At 40.6% G+C, this 19984-nt stretch overlaps 1 protein-coding gene across 4 annotated transcripts in view; it reads left to right on the top strand.

Annotated features, from left to right (window-relative positions):
• Positions 1–19984, top strand: part of ARID5B (AT-rich interaction domain 5B) — a 124079-nt gene that overhangs the window by 45339 nt on the left and 58756 nt on the right. For all 4 annotated transcript variants that reach the window (XM_064464752.1, XM_064464754.1, XM_064464753.1 and 1 more), the window contains one exon: positions 3377–3607. In XM_064464752.1, the coding sequence (XP_064320822.1) occupies positions 3377–3607 (231 nt within the window). The remainder of the gene's footprint in view (positions 1–3376; positions 3608–19984) is intronic.

Genomic DNA, 19984 nt, shown 5'->3' with positions numbered 1-19984 from the left:
AGTCTTACAAGAGGCACAAATTCATATTTCATCCACAGAAATAACGCTGTGCTTTCTGGGAAGAAGTGGAGTGTGCTTTCCTAGCACCAGCCTCGTACATATTTGGAATCTTTTAAGCAAAAATCTTTAAATGTTTGTTTCTGTTGGCATCCAAATGCATTTGCACTAATACGATTAAAAGAACTAAAGGGCAAAATACTTGGCAGCTTTTGCAGTTGAGGTAATTAGGTACAGGAAGGAACATGCATAGTTTTTCCATCAAGCTCTATAAAATCCTGGTGTGAAGGTCTTTTTAAAGAAAAAAATGCTTACTGATGTTGAGAGTAGATTATGGCGGTTAGCAATAACATTATAGGCTGATGTTTCCGAAACAAGCAAACAAAAAGCAAGTTACAGATCTGTATTTCTCTACTCTCTCTGTAAATCTGGTTCTAGATGGATTTGTTAAGAATTCGTGCTTTTAGCAGGCTTTTTTTTTTTGGGGGGGGGTGGGGGGTGGGGGAGGGAGGAGCGGGGGGGGGGCCGAGCTTTTAATTGTCTTGCCTTACATATTAAAAATGGTTCTGCTGATTTGAAAAGTCAGTTCTTGCATAGATTCATTGTGTTTGGCATTTCATGCATCCCTTACTTACAAAGACAACTTGAAGAACATGTAATCCAACATAAATGCCAGGCTGTGCCAAATCCCAGCTCTCTTTACCCCTCACAAAGGGAACTGTTGGATTACATCTATGCATATATAGGCAGCACTTGGAAGGCAAGGGTGGAACGTTGCCTCCTAATTACAGTTTCTCTGTTTTCAGCCCTGAAATGTATAAATAAATGAAAAAGTTACATTGGAGGGGGTTATTAAAACAGACAATTGTGATGTAAGCATGGGATTAGAGTAATTTCAGTTGAGCTTTACAAACAGCGTGCTGTAGGTATTATCTTTTACCATGTTCTCTGTTGAAGCTAAATGAGATTCAGAAATACAGCATCTTGATTTTCTAAGATCTCAGCAAAATGTTTTTAGAAATTACATTGTTTTTCTTCATTTTAATGTCATGTGATCCACGTTTTGATCTCTCTTCCCAAGTAAACTCTTTCTAATCATATTTATCAAATATTCAGCCATATACACTAAGCCCACCATTAAATGGAGCGTGTTAGATTTTGCTAGAAGGAAAATACTACTTCTTTGGGCTTGCATTTTATTAGGGATTGGTCTACTTTGATTTCTCTTTTCTCATGTGGGCGTGGTTGAGAAAAAAATTCTTTGTTCCAGGAACACTCTGTTTGTCTTTTGCTAAACAAATCTTCAGTTTATTCAGCCTTTGTTCATTCTTAGATTTATCTGTTGAACCTGGAGTGACTAAAGAAAGGGAACAAATGCATCATAAAGTACTCGTTGGAGTTGCATAAGCATGTGTAAAAGTGATCCTGTAAAAAAATTACTTGATTTTAATTTATGCCAGGGGTTTGAGTTAAGTCGTCAGTTGTCGGGGCTAGAAAGTTTGTGTAATTCTGCACAGGGACTTACAGCACATTTGTCTGGAAACTAATGGTTTACTACAAAGGCACATGGGACATACATTTATATACACCCTGTTTTAAAAAGCTGACCACATCCTGACATAAGAAAAGTGCTGTCAGATCAACAGATTCAGCTCACCACTATCTACACAAAGGTATAAAGTAGTAATAACTGTCAGGCAGACGTATATGAAACTCTCGGAGGAGCTAAAGGATGGATCATGTGCTTGTTAATTCCTAGAACAGTTTTTCTGATCTGATTTTTAGAGTTTCCTAATAAAGAAGAGAGAGCCTTATTCCCAGGAGCAATTCTCTCAGTCGTGCTGTTGTGTAGGCTTAGGGGATACTTACGTGTTGAAAACAAAGAAAAGCATGACCACATCCTGATTGACCAAAAGAGGGTTTAGGGCCATAAATTTTATTTTCTTAGAAAAGTAATGTTAGTGCTGTTTACCAAAATGTATTACTCTTTTTTACACAGATTGTTCACTCTCCCCACCTACATCAAGGTAGTGGGGAAAGTTCTGATTTAAGAGTGATGGATTTCAGGGGCTGTGCATGTAAAAACAGTACTTCCCAAGTCCATCTGCCGTGTTGATTTTTTTTTTTGCAGCATTGCATTTGTCTGTAGTGATGACATTCTAGGTGATATATCTGCTTCCAGAGACTTTTTAAAATTTAGCCTTTTATGTGTCAATATTTCCGTTGCCTCACGCAAATCAAGATGAGTTGTGCCATCGTATTTAGTTAGGGAGAACTGATCTGGCACTTCTTTCAATATCTGAAGTGATTTTTACTGCAAGGGTAAGAAAGATGATTTCAGTATTGGTAATGGGATTAAATAGTAGACTTTTTGTCTCTGACAGAAGAAATAGCTGAGTTATTCAGTAATCAGAGTACAGCAGAAAACGTGAACTGCAGGCTCTTGCTTTGTCTTCATTGGTGTGCATGGAAAGCCATGTTCAGTTACCCCACCTGAGGAGATAAATGAGCATAAGAAGAAGTGCTGTTAAGTACTGGCTGCATACCTGCAAATGAATAATTTCTTATGTTTGCATCTCTGGGTTTTTTTTACTGTTCAGTTTCCTGCTGGTTATCATATGATGAAACTTGATTGTGATATTTCAAAATCTGCCGCCTTTATGCCTAATGTCATCTAAAATCTGGGGGAATGGAAAGGTCTGAGCTCTAGATTGCTTTGTATTTTGAGCCCACATTTTGACCGTACAAGCTGTTTGGAAATTCATTTGCTTGTTGTGCTCTGTAGGTGTTTTATTGAGTCCTGCTGCATTTGCAGTTATTGTGAGGAAAGTAATTTCCACCTGTTGGGGTAGCTTAGCATCAATGACCAGGTCAGATCAGCCTACCTCCCTGGCCCAGGGGCCTTTTGGTAGTTGCCAGTATCAGACGCTTCAAAGGAGAATTAATAGCTCTGAGACTTGTATATTATTATTTTTAAAAGATGTTAGCTGGTGTAAACATTAATTCAGTAAGGCTGTATAGGGAGGTGAGTAAAAATGACAGATAATATTTCTATCCAAGCAGCCAAGTTGGCAAAGTATGGAGAGCACTTTGATCAGGCTGTTGGCCAACTTCTGCAGAGCAGTGTTTTCTTACTCATCCAGGTAGAGTTCTTGTGGGTAAGCATGGGATAACTTAACAGAAAGCCAGAAAAGAAGCAGTTTCAAAAACTTTTTTAAAATCTCTATTTTTAACCTTTGTCTTGAAAACCACTGTGCTATAAAAGATAGGTCTTGAGAAAAGACTGAACCAGTGGGCCGTGGGTTTTCTGAGATGCTTAAGTTACAGCCCTTGTTTTGTATTTTTCGGACATACTAAGAGTACTTTTTTCTTCTTCCAGGTGAGGATGATGAAGATTCAAACCTGCTAATTCTCAGCTACCCACAGTACTGTCGGTATCGTTCCATGTTAAAGCGCATCCAGGACAAGCCTTCTTCAATACTAACAGACCAGTTTGTTTTAGCCCTGGGAGGCATTGCAGTGACAAGCAAGAACCCCCAAATCTTCTACTGTCGGGATACATTTGATCATCCTACTCTAATAGAAAATGAAAGTATATGTGATGAGTTTGGTAAGTCACGTTACAGCTATTTTCTTTTTCTCACAAGTAAAGACATTTTTCTTCTTTTTAAGTGTCCACTGATTTCCAAGGGGAAGATGTGATTCTTCTGAAGTGAAGCAAAGCTATTTATGTTTGAAATGTGAAGTACCAAATGTGCTCCTTCCTCTGTGCGACTGAAGGCTTCTAGCCACTAGTGATCTCGGTATTGCAACTTGAGTTTCTCACAGTCAAAGATAATGTTACATGGGTAGAGCACGTAGCACAGTTACTCTGTATGAGTGAAAGGATCCCTTGTCTGGATTTGAAATTTATCTGCCTTAACCATTTGCCTATAGCCTTTGTCTTTCCAGAAGGTTTAAAAATCATGTTGGGTTTTTTTAAAGTCATTGTTGGTGCAGTATGCTAACAAATGCAAAATAGAAGAGACTCCCTACATGTCCTGTTGCTGTTGCAGAGCTCTCATCCACCACATGTATGCTTCCAGGGCCCTGAACAAACATCAGCTGTAGCTGGTGTGTTTCTGGCCTTCCTGGACTGAGGGCTTTTTCAGCAGGGGCTTTGCCAGTGCTGGAGCTTGATTTTACAAGTGCAGAGGCACTTCTGGGAGGTGAACTCTTAATTCAAAGGGTGCAGAGAATACTCTCTGGCTCCAGAGGAGTGTGCAGCCCCTTATGGCTGGGAGAGAGGGCTGCAAGATTTGACTCCTGATAGCTGCCAGGTGATTTCACACCTTTTTTTTGTGTCAGATCAACCCAGGGGGAGCGGATGTGCTGCTGAATATGTGGCAGAATGTATGTTGTGTACACACCCAGGGTAACTCCAGTAATGGGTACAGTGTAATTCCTTTAGCAGCGTACCTATGCTGTGAGAATTAAGTTTTATTACCCATATCACCAGATGGATGAGTGTTGCGGCTAATGCTGGCAAAGTCTGTTTGCATAGCGGTGGGTATACCTTTGCTGGGTGAGATCCTGCATCTCTGCGAGGAAGCTCTTGTGGTCTCTTAGAGAATTTCTGATTATGCATTTAAGATATAATAATGGGAGTGAGAGGGAGGGAGTTCAACTATGCCTGTGATGGGAGAATCTTCTGCCCCCTTCTCCTAACTGTAGCACGCAGGCTTTGTCCTTGGCTCCCAGTCCAGGCACCACTGTGTTGGCAGAGAAACGCCAACCCAACCAGTGGCATTGGGGCATTTTGTGAGGTGGTGCAGGACTGCTCTTCTGCTGCTGCACCCATCAGCTCCTGACAGGCAGGAGAGATCCTGCCTCACACAGTGTCGGCACTGGAGCACTTTACAGCTGTGAATAGTTTTGATTTTGTGATGTCAAGCTTCTGCAGGATGGGGCCCAAACTGTCAAGTCCACTCACACAAAAGTGGCTTTGAATGAACTATGAAGAAAAGTGTTGGTTGCTGTTAGGGGGTGGGGGTGGTGAAAAAATGAATGAAATGCCCTGGAAGTTGGTCCAATAACACAATAGTATCATGTTGATTTTTATTTACTCTGAGCTCCAGCTCAGAATATAAAGTTCAGTTTTAATTGACTATATTCTTATATGGGAAAGGTTATTTTAGGCTTGAAGGCGTTTGATGAGCGTACCATCTGCTTTCTGTGGAGCATTTTATTCAGGGTCATTCCTTGATTACAGGTTTGTTGAAATATTTGGATCCATAATGTAAGTGTATCATGGTATATTAGTAATAGATGAATCAAAGAGATGTGGAGTGATGCAGAAACTGCGCTTAGTGAACCATAGCAAGTGCTTTGTTCAGTCTCTGAAAACTAACTATGCCATTCTCTTGACCTTTGCAAGGCAATTATCTCATTATCCAACCAGAGTCACAGAAATCTTAGCCCTAGAAATTATGTGTATTTAAAATTTAGTTTGGTTTAAGAAGCAGATTTTTAAAAAATTACTATAAAACCAGAAAAATACTACTCTTTAAAAGTATTTCTTATGAAAATAACAACATGGTAAAATTAGCAAGCCCTGCTGTGTTAGGAAGAAAAAACTGGCTGGTGTATGGTTCCGTTTCTATATTGCAAAATGTATGATGCCAATTATGTTACCTTTGTTGAAGGCAACAAGCAAAGTGCTATTTTATCCTTTTCTTTGCTGGCAGGACAATAAAATGTACAACACTTCGTTATACAAACAGTTTACATTGGTATCATGTAGATTGATGTCACATGTGGAAAGTGATGACTGCTAAAGCTAAACAGAGGCAGGGTGGTACAGTAGATAAATGGATTACTCTAAGGCACTGGTGTTTATCAGTCAAATCTGAGGCCAGACCAAATTACAGAAATGTGACTAAAATTCTTAAAAGGTGTCTATAAGGAGATCCAGACGTATTTAATTTGAAGAGCTTGGCTATTTCTTACCTGGCAAATGAAAGAAGTGTGCAGAAGGAATAAGATAGGCACATGTGTGTTTCCCCATCACTTGAAATTCTTCGAACTCTGAAGTGAGTACAAATTTTGGGAAATACGGTCTACTAATGTCTTTATGTGAGAAGTGCTGGCTTCCGATACGGATGCCGGGTCTTCTTCAGAAACATTGCTGTTGGGGAGGGTGTTACACGTTCTCTGAGCGTTGGAGTACTGTGCGACAGCAACAGCATGTCACAAGTAAGACACCAGAAACACCTTTACAAAGAGCCCCATTCACTGCAGCGTGTAAGCTGTTGTCCTTGTTAGGCAGTTTTAATAGAAAAAAGTGTTTTTTCTAGGAAGTACTTTCTCTACTTCTGTTAAACATTTTTAACAAAAATGTTTTATCCAGTTCTGACTTCTCCTCATCCTCCCCATTCTGTAGGAGTTAACAAAAAATAAATAGCGCAGGAAATGAGTAAGAAAATTTAAGTTTTGTTGACAATACGTAACGGATATTTTGCGGGGGCGGGGGGTGGGGTAGGGGGTGTCTTTTTAAAGTAGAAAAGGTAGGTGGATGCTGTCTGTCAGCTGCTGCAGATGTGGATGGAAGAGATGCTTTGGTGCTTCAGGCAGTCCCATGTAGATGGCCTCTGTATTTCTACAGAGCTTCTGTAAGGGTTAGGCTGCGGTAAGCTTCCCCTCCTGCTTCAGCCTGGGCTGCCACAGCCGGTACCAGCTGCTGACACTGTGGCTACCTGCGTCTGCATCTGTCCTGCTTGTGTGCTGCTGTATGGCACGTGCCCAGCTGGTTTGGGCAGGAATATTCAGGACTGATTTTCTCGCTAAGTCCTTTTCTGGTCCTCCTCTAATTTGGTTCAGTGTGCCACAGCATCCCACTGAGGAGGCCCTGGAGAAGCGGGATGCCGAGGAATTGGCTCAGCAGCTGGAAGGCTCAAACATTTGCATCTATTTCTGTTCAGCCTGCCAGGGAAGGACTTGCTCTCCATTTACAGAGGAAAGACTGCTGTGAGTGGGAAGCCTCCCGCTCCCATTCTTGTTGATATGACTACTGATCAGTTAATCCAACTGCCTTGGAGGGTTCCCCTCCAGAATGCAAACAGGCTCAAAAGCTTGCTTCTGTTCAGAAAGCAGAAGACATAAACTGTGCTTGTATATCTTGATAGCCAAAGTTCATGGATATGACCACAGTCAGACTGTGTATCTCTTTCCCTCCTGAAGTAAGAGCAATCAGAGGTCTGCACCAGCACAAGCAGTCCAGGTAGATAATGAAATGCTGGTGTTGCTAGCTAGGAACAAGAAATCTGAGATTTTGAACCTGCACAGGAGGCTGGAGTGGAGTTGTCCATGGTCAAACTGAAGCACAAAGGCTTGAGCCCTGCCTGGCATTGCCACCAGCCTGTGCAGGCTTGCAGGTGGCACTGAGCTAGGGCTGCGGGGAGACCTCAGGCTGGACCCGGGCAGCAGTGACAGGGCTGTGTCAGCCTCTCTGAGAGAGGGACTGGTTGGACGCAGCAGGGTGAACAAACAGGATCAGTTCTATTCATGGCCTTGTTTTATTTCTCTGCGCAGACCAGAGTTCACCTACACATTCCTTTATCTAACTGCTCCTATTAATTGGCATGTGGAAAAAACCAAACCCCTATTTCCTCATTCCCCTGCTCCCTTAAAACAAAAATAATATGTACCAGCTGAACAATTCATTTCTCTTCAACTCAAGATTGTTGGTAAAGACATTTTTCAAAATCCTTTTCATTTATCAGCCTCTGGGGTTACTGTTATTGAATAACTTTTGTAAATGCATGTAATTTACTGGCATTTGCTGTGTGGTCATATATGCTGCAAGAGAGAAAGAATGGAAAAATAGGGGTCCTGATAGTTTTCATTACAGACCAAAGAGATCTAGTTGGAGGCAAAGCTGCCTGTGCAGTGTCCAGAAGATGGATTTGAGGGTCACTGGGCAGAAAAGAGTGTGCAGTTGTTGCTAGAGCAGCACATGCCCTCCGTGTTTTATTGTCTGAAGGAGGAGGCTTGGCCTTCTACGAGACTTGTGCCTGCTCCGGTGCATGGATGAGCGTGGATCCTTTCACTACCCAGTTCTGGGCTGCATTGCCAAATACATGTGGGCCCCTAGAGCAAGGTAGCGTACAGATGTGTCTATCAGCATGACCTTCACCTTCTCCAGGCTTGGGTACTCACAGGGCGTGGGAACAGATGCACAGCTTAGACACAGGAGGGTCAGGTGCTTGGGTGATGGTGGATTTCTACAGCTCCATTGGCTTCGCCAGGTAAAAATCTTGCGCCCGAAGATTTGTCATGGTGCTTTGCTGGATAGCTATTATAAATCCTGCCTGCTAAAGATGAACCAAAAGGCTTGCTTTCATTTTGTAAGCATGGGGTTGCTTTTTTATAAACAGGAGTGTGAGAGAGAACTGAATACCGTATTTTTTCTTGATTTTTTTTTTTTAAATCTATTTGGTAAATTTTAAATCATTCTGGATTATTTTTATAGCATGCTGGGTCCAATATGACATTAAACAAGCTGTTTGGTCCCTGGGGTACTGTAAACACTTGTTCACCCTGAAGAGAAGGTTAAAAGTTTTATTTTTGTGTATAAAGGCCAATTTTTTATAAAACATTTCATACCAAAAAGTAAGAGAACTACATCCTGCTGTGGTATTAATAAAATTTTTTTCTCTGAAAAATAAAACGTCTTCATTTTCCCATAACGAGCAATACAGCAGGGAAACTGCTCATTGAAAAACATGGTGCATAAAAGGCATTGCAGTACCCTCTTTCCTTCTTTCGCCTCCCCCCCCCCCCCCCCCCCCAAAAAAAAAAATAATAATCTTAATGATACATTGCTTGCATTGGGAAAAATCATTTACATTAAAAATCAAACAAGAACCAAAACTTTCAACAGCTCGGGTCTCCCTGTAAAACAATGCAGAGAGCAGATTCTCTCACTTCCAGGGCTGGCAGGGAGTGAGTAGCAGTGAGGGATGACTTACCCATCCTCCCAGCCACTGTGGTTTCTTAGCTGACGGGTTCAGAATGACTTACCTTCCTTCCTGTCGTTGACCAGAGAAGCCGTGGCAGGACAGCGCCATGAAGAAGGAGGGACTTTTTAGGGATAGGTCATGTACCAGAAAAAAATGTGTAGGATGAAAGCTGATGACTTCAGGATATAGAGTGGTACCATTACTCCTGGTGCAGCTGAAATTTGGTCTTGCTTTTGTTGTACATCTCAGTTTACAGAAGTTTGTGACTCATAGATAAAATCAATTGTTTAGGGGAAAAACATAACAAAACAAAACCTTGGCGAAGAGTGAGACAAAAAAAAAAAAAAAGAAATAACATTTCCAGTCTAAATGAAATACAGTTTTCCTGTTGGTGATTTGCTTTATTTGTGTGAGTCAAAGTTGGCTTTTCTTTTTAAACCAGCTCTAGTGCAAAAATTGTATTTAGGCCTGAAATGGTGGGGTTTTAATGGTTTTCAGTTGGCACAAAGGATCAGCGTTATTGCTGTTGACTGTTTTGGCTACCTGCAGGGTAATTTGTATGAGTGAAATTCAGCAAACCCTGAAGTTTCCAGATAGATGATTCGGGCTTCTTTGTTTTAACACAGATGTGATGTTTGAGTAGGATCATTGTTAGTGCTCCTCTGCTAAGACTAGAACACTTGAGCATTTAGAAATGTGATAGGAAGAGTATGGAGGCTTTTTATTAGCGTAGATACTGGGACCTCCTTAGATGGAGCTTTACGATGGCATCTCCAACAGTCTGAAAAATATGCAAATCTTTTCCAAGGTCCTGGGCAGGGTGGCTTAGCTAAATATTTCAAATTTTAACTCTCTCAAAACAAAAACAGGACATAGCTGGAGGGGAAGTAATGATTAATGCATAATAGTGCTGTATGCAATATAGATAAATGTACATTTCCTCTTCCCTCCCACCCCACCTCTGCAAACATAAGCTTTTAGCTTGAAAAAGCAAATCTGGAAGTGTTCTGGATTCTGGTCAGACCTCTTTCTTATTTTGTTAATTCAACTGTAGAGTAAGATATTAATGATCCCCAGATGTTGTTTATAATGATTGATTTTTTGGTTGTGAAAAAATACTTGCAGTTTTTTTAAACAATTGATATTTTCTAGTGTGCTCTGCAGCATTTGAATAAAATGTCTGAAGGCAGAGCTGTTTATGTGCCCAACATAATTGCCTCTGTTAAGTGATTTCTTCATTCTTAACATTTTTAGCTCTAATTGCTTTTTCCCCATACATCTAAAAATAAATATTTGCAAGTTTTGCATTCTGTCACTCATTGAAAAGCATAAAATATTTGTATACTCAAAGCAGAAAGGCACTGATAAGGGGTCACATTCTGTCTCACTTAGTGGCGTAAATCCAAAATAACTCGATCCACTTCAGTGGCTGTTACTCAAGATTTTCACCGGTTAACCGAGGGCAGAATCTCACCCAATGTTAACAGCAAGCTGTTAAGTGAACATAAGTAATGTGTGGTAAAGTAAGATAAAATACCTTCCTGTCTGCAAGAACTTCAATAGAAACAAATGCTGTTCACTTCTACTCTTTTTTTTTTTTTTGGGTACATTTTCACTAGCAACTGTAGCTGTAACCAGGATAAATATGAAGATAGAGTATTTTTTGCTCTATAATCAAAACCCGTTTATGGAGAAAGTCTACAGAATTGCTGATTTTACTCAGGTTGCATGTTCCTGCTGCCCTCAGGAAGGCAGCAGATGCTGAGTGGAGGGGCAGGTGCTGCCTGAAAAGCTGCTTCTGCCTGTTTCCCCCCATCCCTTTGGCATCACTTCTCAGTGGGGCTGGTAGTGGCTGCCTTTCCTGCTTGGAGTAGCGGGGTAGCTGCCCAGGAAGCTCACAGCAGCCGGTGGATGCCACTGCGAGAGCACAACTCCCATGGCAAGGGCGCTGAGGAAATTGGTATGGCTCCTCATTTCTTCAGGTGCCCTTGGGTATCAGTCTGGTACGGCCTCTCTGCTGGGACGGCCTGGGCTTTGGGGGTCTCATGGGATGGGAGGCAAGATATCCTCCCTCCTGCAAGTGCCTGTGGCAGAGCCAAGAGCCTGGGTGTACCACTTCCAGTCTGGCTCTTTTAACTTCTCCTTTTAAATTTTTAATTAAATAGTGAATATGTGATGATATTGTGGAGTTTACATGTTTTCTTAGCCAGAGCTTGGCAGAGAGTTTGTGTAGTTCCAGCAAACGAAGGGTTAGCAAGTGAGTTGTTCTTCTGTGCCTGATAAATGTAACTTATCACATGGGTTTTGTCATCTATTACACACATGTCTTTTATTGGTGTCCGATCACTAAAAGATTGTAGATATAAATGACTAATTCCTCCTCTGTAAGATTTCCACTCAATGGCTAGTTTTACAATTCAGCTGTCAAAATCACTTTTTGCCATTATAGCAAACAGTAAGGCGAGCTGCATTCATCATGAGTGTAAGCCATGTCCATCATACATCTTTTCATTTCTGGAGCCATCTTTTTTTTTTATTTGCAATATGCCTTTATTAGAGCATCCTCATTTGACTGTTTCCCTGGTTTCAGTGCCTCCCTTGGACCACTGGGCCTGCCCAGACTCCTGAGCTGTGTCTCAGGAAAGCTTTTGGTCCACCAGCATCCCAAGCCTCGCGTGCAGCGCCCCCGAGGTGTCTGGGCTCAGCGATGGCTGGGAGCAGGGGAGACCGCTGCGGCCAGGGAAGGGCCCCTGTTCCTGTGCCCGTACAACGGAAAAGAGAAGTGGTTTATGTCAGAATATGGTCACATTCTTCTGATTAAACCCACTCAAAAAAGACAACATTGTAATATTTTCCAATGACTGTTTATCATGAATTACGTCAGCCTTAGTTTAAATTGCTATTATTTCTCCTTAATGCTTCTTGGTGCCTGCACAATTTACAGCATTGGCAGCTGCGGGACTATGAAATAACCTTTCACAACCACTATACAATAGTAAAGAACATGAAGTTTTTGTTGTTAATTATTATGGGACTCCTTTAACTTTTTTACAAAGTGACATAAAATATTGTTGAGGTATTTATGGTTAAAGCTACTTTTACATGGATCTATTTTGCTCCTGGCTAGTTCTTAACTAAAGCAGTCATTTGTGGTTGTTATGCCTTGGGAGATATTATGTCAGAACTGGTTTAAGAGTATTATTATGTATCACATGTCATATATTACATGTCAGCACTTGAGGCTGTCTTTCAATAAAAACAAATGTAATTTTAGTTAATGGTCTTTAGGTATAGGCCATTTGTAAACTTACCTGAGTTCATTTGAAGGTATACTAAAAAGCTTTGTTCTCCCAGAGTGCACTTGAGTAATTTCATTTCAGCTTGGGATGGAATTTCCAAAATATTTGTCATTATTTCAATCAGAGGGTGCTGCCTCTAAAAAGCAAATAGTTTCCCAATACCGAGGTTAATGTACACATTTTAAGGAGCTGTAACTGTTACTCATTACTTTGTTTACTTTTCCCTCTTTGGGGCTCGGGCTTCCCAGGTTCCCTACTGGTCAGGCTGATAGTAGTATCCCAGGCAACTGAGCCACCTAATGATGATACTTCACTGTGCCGCTTAAATGAATAGCTTATACCTTCTGGATAATCCGTGGGTGAAGGGGGTTATAAATTAAAGGTTGCAGGCGAATTTTAGGTTTCCTTGAAGTTCTATTTCAAATCTGGAAAATGCAAATTTACACAAAGCAAACTTTGAATTAATATGTCATTCCCCTTGGTTCCAAATAGCATGCATATTTTCCAGTACTTACTTATTTAAAGCAAGAAATGAAGCATATAGGGTGTGCCAGAAAGTTTACAAAGAATGAAAACACATAAATGACTCATGTGAACTTGTTCTGAATTTTTTTTTTCTTAACATGTAATTAGTTAATTACCGCTGGGGGACACACACATGATTTCTCTCCCCCCCCACAATCGATGTTTGAGCACCATAAAAATGATCAAAGCCTCTATTTGTTTCTAGTTACATTTTACTCCATGGGACTACTGGTTTTGGTGACTCTATTGCAGGGAATGGAAACCCTGCTGGGCAAAAAAAAAAAATCAGTCTCTATCCCCCTAGAAATGCTCAGACTGAAGATGTGAAGATGCAAATGTAAAATTAAAAAAGCAAGCAAAGAGCAGGGTGAGCATTCCGTGTGTTGCTAAGTTGGAATTTAATAAAAGGAACATAAAATGGAGCTAAACTTGCCCAGATGCCATGAGATTTTTTTAATATTAGGCAGCATGCTTGATTTCCCTGGAAATGAGTGAGCAATCTGAACTTAGAGTTGTTTGGTAGGGGGAGGGGGCGTTTCGGTCTCCTTTTTAATCAAAGGCATTTCACAAGCCGATTGCAAGTGAAAGGGGAATCTATCATTACGTAAGAATGTAGCAAACTTTTCCGTTTAATGAATGAATATTAGGTATTTCGGGAGCAGATAAAAGATGGTAAAAGAGGGAGAGAGAGCTGACGTCTTAGAGATTTTAATAAAGATTGAAGTTAGTAGTGGAAAGGTCAAAGTGCCATTTGTTGAGCCCCTGCTTCTGGCATGGTTTCAAAGCTCACAGTGCTGACTGGGGGGCTGTGATGTGTGTTAATGAACAGTGTGGCACTTAACTGAGATCATGGGTTGGTCGCATGAATATATATAAAAGATATGAGTGAAGATTCCGCCCCCCCCCCCCCCCTTTTTGCTGCAGTTTGGCTGTTGGAAGGGCTAAGCAATTAAAAGAAATGTTTGAAATGTTTGAACACCACATTAAGTCCCCTAGTCTGTAAGGAAAATGAGCTATGAATAATAGAATACTGCTCTAGTTAAATATAGTTATTCAAATTGTTTTTAGCTACAGATGTTATGCCATTTTAGAAACTTAGACTAAATAATGTCAGATCTTGTTTGCTTTTTTAGTATGTTATTCATTTATTGGGAAATTTGAAATTTAAAACAGCTGGGAAAGGGTTTGGTGTTCACTAAGTAATCTTTAAAATGTGTACATTTCAGACTTACTATTATAGAGCTGTTTAGAAATGACTGAATTGTATATTATAGTTATAAAGTTCTGTAAACATGCTCTACCATGTAGATGACAGGGAAACATGAAATGGGAAAAATGAGATAATTCTGGAGCCAAATTTTATGTATTACAGACTTGATAAAACAGCAAATGGCTTTCTCAATTTAAATAATTTGTAACTTTCCAGGAACATGCATGGGTGTTATGAATGGTATGTCTAAAATAGCAGCAGAAAATAATGTTCATTCTCCTTTAATTCTCCCTTTGATGTTTATGTCAAAACGAAGGAGTTAATTTATCTAAGAGTTTCACTGCATGAGTTGGACTGTACAAAACCAATCATGTAGAAATAATAGACTACCATTGGAAGTGCTGTACTATTGCAGTTTTAATAGCTCTTCAGTTCTGCTCAACAATTAGTCCATACATTTTATAGCTGTGTCTTTAAGAAACTGGCACACTCAGCAAAATCACGGTAATTGGGAGATGATGCAATGTGGGGAGAAATCAGAGGAAGAAAATTAATTGAAAAACAGTGTTTTGTTCAGGTTTGGGTTTGTTTTCTTTTCAATTTTAAACACTGCAGTAGTAATTACTAGAGGGTGAGATTTCTGCAGAATTTAAATTCCACATGCCTGGGCTTCTGTGAATTTGTTTTTAAATCAAATTGCAAAAGAGGCAAAATAAAGGCATTAAAATTCTTGCTATGGTTTTTCTCTCTCTGAAATAAAGTGAGGACATTAAGAGTGATCCAGAGTTTTTTTCCCCTCTATTGATATTAGTGCTGTTCGAGTAAGTCCTCGTTACCTCTCAGCATCTTCGTAAACCTGATCAGACAGATCAGGGACAATATATGAATTAGGTTATCATTAACGCAAACAGATAAAAGACCTCACCAATCCCTTTTTGCTTGTGTCCACTGGAGAAGATACCAATGCATTACGGTTTGAGCATCCATCTTCCCATAGCCAGTAGATGTATTAAAAAAAAAAGTGTTGCTTTTTTTTGTAGGTGTATCATTGGCAATTAGGACTTTGTAATGTTTTTTAATTTATTTATTGTCCATTACAGGCCAAAGGCCAGTGAAGCAGTGAAAGTTTACGTTTCAGCTGAAGTTTGGGGCCTTGGTATTACATATGGCTGTATCTTGTTTTTCTAGTGATCAGACAAGCATTTCCTTGTGCCTCAGGGCTGCTGTGTTGGTCTTAATGCCATAAATTACTTGTGAGGAATGATAGATAACCAATTGACTGGAGTAGGAGAGCAAACCTGCTTCTTAGATGAATAAGCAAGGGAATAGTGAGAAGAAATAGAGAGGTGTTACCCCTGCTGCATGTAATGCTAGATGGAATCATTATCTAACCCCTAAGAGCTAACGTTTTTGGTAAGTCAGTCAAATGATGATGGCTTTCTGCAAAAAGGGTGATAGAATTTCATGGCATAACTGCACTACTAATACCCAAATGTATTATTCTGAACTATGCACTGCAGAGGAACATGGAAGAGCAGGAAAACTTTTAGAGATATTTTTCCTCACTTTCAGCTTTGTGCGCGATTCTGACGCCTATGCTTTGCACATTGTGTTAAACTACCAGACAGGGTTAAGGAAGGACCCAAAAAACAATTCATGGCACAGAAAACTTGCTTTCAAGAGAAAGACTAAAGAATGTGAATTCATATAGTGTATGGGGAGAAGACTATAGAAGGGACCTGATCAGTCTGGTATTACATCCATGAGGAGACCACCTGTGACAGTAGAGGCCTCTCTAGTTTGGCAAACAGACACAAAGTAGGACCCTGTGCTTCAAAGTGGAAGCAGATAAATTAATGCTGAAACTAAGGCACAATTATCTAGCAGCGAGGGGTAGTTAACCATGGGAACAACTTAGCTAGGAGAAACATTGATTCTTTATTATTTGAATCTTCTAAATAAAGACTGCTTTCCAAAATACATGATCCTTACTCAAGGAAGAGATACTGTCTTCATCCAGTGGTCACTCTGACATCGTATAGGTAGTATTTGCAGAAAGTAAACAAGGCGCTAATATCCTACTAATTCGTTCTTGCCTTAAAAACTATTACTGTATTAATACAGATGCTTCAAATTTGTAGCATCTGGGCCAGTAAGGCTAGACTGTACTGGATCTTGTGTCCATTATGCAATAAAACAAACCTTCCTAAAATTTGCTTACCCTCTTAAGTAGACAAGGCAGAGCTTTGCATCTGTTCTGTGGACCAGAGGTGGAGGAGCAGGGTCAGGCAGGAAGCTGGTTTGATAGGAACAGAACTCGAGTGTCTTCTCTGGTCCAGCTTGGCGGCTGTTGGTACCGCATGTCCTCTTTGTTCTCCTTACCAGTCTCCATCTACCATAAGCAGTTGCCTGTCTCAGGGTACCAATAGGCAGCATACTCCTCTGCTCTGGTCTCGGGGGGCTCATCAGTCCCTTTTCTGTTCTCTGTTGGGGAGATCTGCTCAGGGAGAATTGGATCGGGTCCGTTTTAGGACACTTAAGTAACTTCTAAAAAGGGCCCCCTCCTCAGCTGAAGTATAGAAAATGTAAGTCAACAGCATCTTGTTCATATGTGCAGCGACACACTGAGAGACCATCTATAGGCTTACTGTCCCAACTTCATGAGTCTTCCCTGATGAGTCCTTCACAGACATCTCCAGTCACCTTACCTTTTGGTGTAATAGCTTTAAAGAGCATGTTAATTAAAAAGCAGGTGTTAGCAACAAGTGAGTAATAGAAGAGGAGGAATTTATTTAAAATCAGCAGTTTCAGCCCACAGGAAGGGTAACAGGATATGTGAAAAGGCTAATGGTGACCATCCTGCTAACATGGGTGACATTCGCAGGCACTGCTGCTGCTTCAACAGAGAGGTACTGTGCAACCTTGCAGCTCTGTCATCACCCTCCTCTGTTTTGCTGTGGATTTGCAACTGTACTAGAAGTTAAACTCCCAGTGAAAACAGCTCTTTGCTGTGGGGTGGCATGTTTACTTTAAGTAGGTGTTGATGATTCTACTTCTCACTTCGTTGATTAAATAAGTCACTTCATCTTCCAAACCTCAGCTGAACTTTGCTGAGATGAGCCTGTGTCCCATTACATACTTTCACAGAGGTAGAGCACAAATTTGAAAAACAGGGAAAAGATTATTCCCAGGGTCTTTAACAGCTCTCAGCTCAGAATACCATGTTCAAAATTAGCAGTATGGTTGCCCTCATTCTTTTATAGCATCCCGATTTTGCAACGAACCATAATCATTTGACTGATTTGCCAAAAAAGTGATAGTTCTTCAGGGTTTTTTTGGTGTTGGTTGTTTTGAAAGGCAGCCTGTAATTAAGATGAATACATGTACATTGTGAATGTTTAGTTATGGTAGAGATGGGTTTGTTATAAAACAAAAAAAAACCAAAAATTACCTAGCTGCAAATCCTTGTAGTTGTTTAGTTTAGAAGTTTAAGTCAATTTATGGAAGGCTGTGTTTACTGTCTTTAGAGCTTGATCATGACATTGGAATGTATTTTGGAAAAAAAGACCCTATAAAATGAAATCCACATTTACGGGTAAGGAGCACAGAGCACTTAAGATCAGCAGTGAGACTACAGAATCTCTTTGAAGTGTAGCAAAGAGGAGTACTTGCTGGTGCCATTTTGGGTTTAGAAGGTAGTGAATTGATTCTCTCAGTAAGTTCTAACACTGTAACAGTGGCTGGATCCAACGCCATTAATTTAATGAAAATGTGGACTGTAATATCCCAATGACATAAGTCAGAAGATAAAACTAGATCTGAAACACTTTTATTTTAAATAAAACTTTATTATAAAGTCAGGTCTCCTAAGACACTTCTTTTGTGCTGCGCTGCATGTGAGTAATCTCGGTGACTCATCCAGCCTCTGACATGCTGCAGCCATCAACATTCCCAGCCACGAGTGTTGCCCTTCATAAAGGAAATATCCTATTTTTGGTATGACAATGTCCTCAGTTTTAAAGAATTTTCCTCTTTTAAAGTGTTCAGACAATTAATGCCTCATGCATGTATTCAACAATAGTTGCCTAGCAACCATGAGAAATATTCGGGAGAGCAAAGGAAGCCAAGATGAATGAGCAGAAACACCAGCTCCCATTTCAGGTGAGCTGGAGAAGGCGTCAGGGCTGTGCTGACTGTTTGGGTCTAAGCATGAATATCCATGAAAATAGGACAATCCTGAAGTAGCAAATACAAGCTCCAACTTGCACGTCAGTCAGATGCAGAGATGAGGCGAGTCACGCAGCTGGAAGCAGTTGCAGGAGGCTGCAGTTGGTTGGGCTTTCTTAATTTTGGGAGCCTAGACCAGAACAATGTAACAGTGGTTAAAATAAATTCTAGAAAGTCAGCGAACACTCCTTACTGGCTGAGGAAGGTTTTGCCGCCTTGTGTTGTATTCCACTGCAGCTAGAGAATAGGTAATGTTCCCACTTCCTTCAGTGGAGATTTGCAGGCATGGGTCTGCGTGCCAGACAAACCCCTTGCGTGGGGCTCAGCTCCAGCCCTTCTCTTGCATTGCCACCTGGTTCCCACTTCTTCTCATTTTGTATTTTAATTCTGGCATTACTTTTACTTCACAGGAGGTTTTCTCACTCTTTTGAGTCAAGTCCTTGATGCTTTTTTTGTCACTGGAAGACGCCATTTGAATCAAATGGAAATCTTTTCCGCAGTAATGGCCCAGAGCCACTATATGTCTATTTGGATTTTGGGTTTTTGTCTTTTTTTTTTTCATCAGAAAGGTTGAAATGAAATGTTTGGTCTAGAGATGGAAGGACTGAACTTTATCATGCTGGGTTGACATACTCTTGGGGACAACTCCACCATGGCAACGCTAGGGTGGCCACATCCTGTGCCCATCCTGTTCTCCGGACAAGGTCTGGTGCTGCTCCACAGTCTCCCTGGTGGTTGTACAATCACAGCAGCTCAGGGTGCTCAGCACTCAGTGCTTGGCATGGTGGAGTTGCAGGAGCATAGGGCCCTGGGACCCATGGTTCTATGGGATGCAGTTTAATGTCAAAACCATTTGATACAAAAGAGTTTTGTCTGTAGAAGTATTTTCAGTTGGTTTCTTTTCATTAGACATGTTAAAATTGAAGAGCCCAATAGTTGCCCATTAGTGTTGCCCAGAACTTTTTTGACTGACTGCCCTGATTTGAAGAAAATGATGAAATTCTGACATTTTTCTTTTGGATAGAGAAATCGGATTTATGACCATTTCTACTTCAAAGGTAAAGGTTAAGAGCAAGATTATGATCTCCTTTCCACTCATGTAAATCCACAGGAGTCAATTACTTGAGATTGACAGTGATGTGATTTAGATCAGAATCTGGCATTAAAGCTTTTTGGGGTTTGCTCCTACACCCATTGACTTCAGTGCCACTTGAATGCTGACTCTCTGCTTTTGGTATGTGGTGGTGGTATTTGCATGTGGAAGTGCCTCAGGGGCCCACATAAAACATTGGTTCACTAGCTTTAGTGGGGTTTTTTAGATTAGACATTAAAATGTTGAAATCAAAATATGTAGGGGGTGGTCGGGAAGTAGCAGATGCACAATGGTAATCAGAATAATGTGATTTTTGAGGTTGATATTTGGTGACTTAGAGCTGAAAAAAATCCCTTGTGTATCTTGGAGGTCTGAGGCTTTCACTCTTTCTGATTATAAAAGGCATTTATTTCTGGCCTTGATGGTTGATGAGATATCAAACTTAAAATATGCCATGATCCTATAGTCTGGTAGTGCTTTCTGGCACTGGTCAGTGACTAAATATAGCCAGTTTTAAACCGCTGTGATAAACCTGGAAATAATGTTCAGCAGAAAATTCTCAGACAATTCCATAGACAAATGTGGAACATGAAATGACTTTCCTGGATTGCATGTGGTTCATGCTGTATATGCT

The sequence above is a fragment of the Phalacrocorax carbo genome, chromosome 13 (assembly GCF_963921805.1).
Source record: "Phalacrocorax carbo chromosome 13, bPhaCar2.1, whole genome shotgun sequence".
Classification (NCBI taxonomy): domain Eukaryota; kingdom Metazoa; phylum Chordata; class Aves; order Suliformes; family Phalacrocoracidae; genus Phalacrocorax; species Phalacrocorax carbo.
The sequence above is the reverse complement of the archived record's forward strand: the minus strand, read 5'-3'. Positions and strand labels throughout refer to the sequence as shown.